This window comes from Octopus bimaculoides, chromosome 23 (genome assembly GCF_001194135.2).
Source record: "Octopus bimaculoides isolate UCB-OBI-ISO-001 chromosome 23, ASM119413v2, whole genome shotgun sequence".
Lineage (NCBI taxonomy): Eukaryota > Metazoa > Mollusca > Cephalopoda > Octopoda > Octopodidae > Octopus > Octopus bimaculoides.
The window spans coordinates 37,576,904-37,579,730 of NC_069003.1; the positions used below are offsets into that span (position 1 = coordinate 37,576,904).

General features: G+C 41.2%; 1 protein-coding gene across 1 annotated transcript in view; it reads left to right on the forward strand.

Annotated features, from left to right (window-relative positions):
- The window catches only part of LOC106878377 (monocarboxylate transporter 4), a 9,644-nt gene that overhangs the window by 3,875 nt on the left and 2,942 nt on the right, over window positions 1-2,827 (forward strand). Inside the window, exons 3-4 of the mRNA XM_014927569.2 lie at window positions 159-397; window positions 1,215-1,725. Of these exons, the coding sequence (XP_014783055.1) occupies window positions 159-397; window positions 1,215-1,725 (750 nt within the window). The remainder of the gene's footprint in view (window positions 1-158; window positions 398-1,214; window positions 1,726-2,827) is intronic.

Consider the following 2,827-nt stretch of genomic DNA (forward strand, 5'->3'; position numbering starts at 1 on the left):
TGCGCTAACGTTTCTGCCAACTCGTCACCTGTTGCGCTAACGTTTCTGCCAACTCGTCACCTGTTGCGCTAACGTTTCTGCCAGCTCAGCAGCATCAGTAACAACAACAAAGTATGTAATTTTCTAATTTTGTTTTTACTTTATTTATCTTCCTGTAGGGACCGGTGCTTGTCTAGCGTATGTCTCAATTTTTATTGCGATTGGACAACACTTCGAGAGTGTGCGCATACCTAACGCACTGATCAGTGTCGGATTCACATGTGGAATATTCGGTTTGTCCAAGATAATGCAGATCTTGACCGAATATTATACCTGGCGTGGAGGTCTAGTTATCATTTCAGGGCTGCTCTTCAACAACTGCATTGCTGGTTTATTATTGACCAACAGCAAGCAGAAGGTCAGTATTTAACAAAATGATTTTCTTTTCTTTTTCCTGTTTTTGTTGTTGGACGTGGCCATTCTGGGGTTCCGCCTTGAAGGCTTTAGTCGTAAATATCAATCTCAGTACTTATTTTTAAGTCTGGTACTTATCCTATCAGTTTCTTTTTTGCCAAATGCTTAGTAATGAGGATGTAAACAAACTAACATCAGTTATCAAGTGATGGCATTGGTACCACACACACACACACACACACACACGCTGAGCGTTCAAGCTGTCATCTAACTATGGTTTCACAGAATTTTCTGATTTTTAGAAGTTGACAGATTGAATTTAGAGAGTCTTGATTGTTTGGGATTGTCACTGGATACGTCACTCAACCCTGTTGGCCTTAACTTACAACACAAAAATTTTGTGACATGATATCAACGCATGTACGTAGTGAGGGACTTTAAAATATTTCTAAGCCTAATCTCGTGATCAACCTCTGCCAATCAAATTATATGCTTAACAGATACTAATTTGAACCATGTTCTCTCCATAAAAGCAAGAGAATTTTTGAACTCCAGTCAGAAGCAAGACTTCTTTCTATCAATCATAACTTTTAAAAATCAGAAAATTCTGTGAAACCAGTTAAACTTTCAAAACTAAACCCTCCAAAAGAATCCCAGTGCAATTCAACTTCTTATATATATATATGTGTGTGTTTGTGTGTGTGTGTGTGTGTGTCTGCATATATGTGTTTGTGTTTGTGTGTGTAAATACATAAGTGATGGCGTAAACTTGTACTTACAGTTTTTATCTGGATTTTCTTTTTTTTTTTCTTTTCGTTCAGGAGAAACCGATTCTGAAGAAGAAGAAACTCCTTCCCGACAGATTGTTTGACGTCTCCATTCTCAAAAACTTCTTTTTCATGTATTACGTCCTTGTAACCTGTTTCGTCTACAGCAGTCTCTTGATTTTCGTCACCTTTGTGGTTGACTACGCACGCGAGAAAGGCATCAACGAGGACGACGGTGCCAACATGTTATTCATGTATGGTATTGGATCAATCCCTGGGGGTTTCGTAGCGATGGTCATCATGGCTTATCGGACAGTCACGGCTTGGGATGTCCAAGCTGTTTGCGTCGTTGTAGCCGGAGTGGCGCTGGCCTTGTTCCCTATGTTCTCAACATTCGAAAGTCTGTCTGCCATATCGGCGTTGCTTGGTATTGCAGTTGGTATGGTGACAGCAGTCTACACCACAGTTGCCATGGAAACGCTGGGGACCGAGAAGTATTCGTCTGGCTTGGGTTTCACAGGAACTGCAATGGGTGCCATTATGTTTACAGTCTCCTACACATCAGGTGAATTAAAAAACTGAATAATATTTTCGGTCCCTTTCTTTCTTTCTTTTTTCTTTCTTTTCTTTTTAGATATTTTTCTTAGAGCTTATATATATATATACATATATATACACACACACACACACACACACACATACATCATCATCATCATCGTTTAACGTCCGCTTTCCATGCTAGCATGGGTTGGACGATTTGACTGAGGACTGGTGAAACCGGATGGCAACACCAGGCTCCAGTCTGATTTGGCAGAGTTTCTACAGCTGGATGCCCTTCCTAACGCCAACCACTCAGAGAGTGTAGTGGGTGCTTTTACGTGTCACCCGCACGAAAACGGCCACGCTCGAAATGGTGTCTTTTATGTGCCACCCGCACAAGCCAGTCCAGGGGCACTGGCAACGATCTCGCTCGAAAATCCTACAGGAGCCAGTCAGGCGGTACTGGCAACGGCCACGCTCAAAATGGTGCATCTCATGTGCCACCCGCACAAGAACCAGTCCAGGGGCACTGGCAACGATCTTACTTGGCTTGCCGGGTCTTCTCACATACATATATATATATATATATATATATATATATATACACACACACATACATGCACAGGTACATGTGTATGACTATATACATGCATGTATACATATAAACATATACCTTAAGAACAAGGACGCATGTGTGCATGTATGTACGACACACAGAGAAGCCTACTCTGTTTTCTGTTCTTTATCAGAAAAGACATTTCTATTCATTTTTTATATATAAGTACCAAAGACATATATACTTGTGTGTGTGTGTGTGTGTGAAATTGCTTGGCTTAGTGGTTAGTCTATTCTGCTCACAATCGTAAGGTTGTGAGTTCGATTCCTGGTGGTGTGGTGTGTCCTTGAGCAAGATACTTTCTTTCATATTGCTCCAGCCCACTCAACTGGTAAAAATGAGTTGTACGGGTGTAACTCAAAGGGCCAGCCTTATAACATTTTGTTTCACACTGAATCTCTTTGAAAACTAAGTTAAGGGTACGCGTGTTTGTGAAGTGGCGAGCCACTTGCACGATAATTTCACGATCAGGCTGTTCCGTTGATTGGATCATTTGGAACCCTCATTGTTG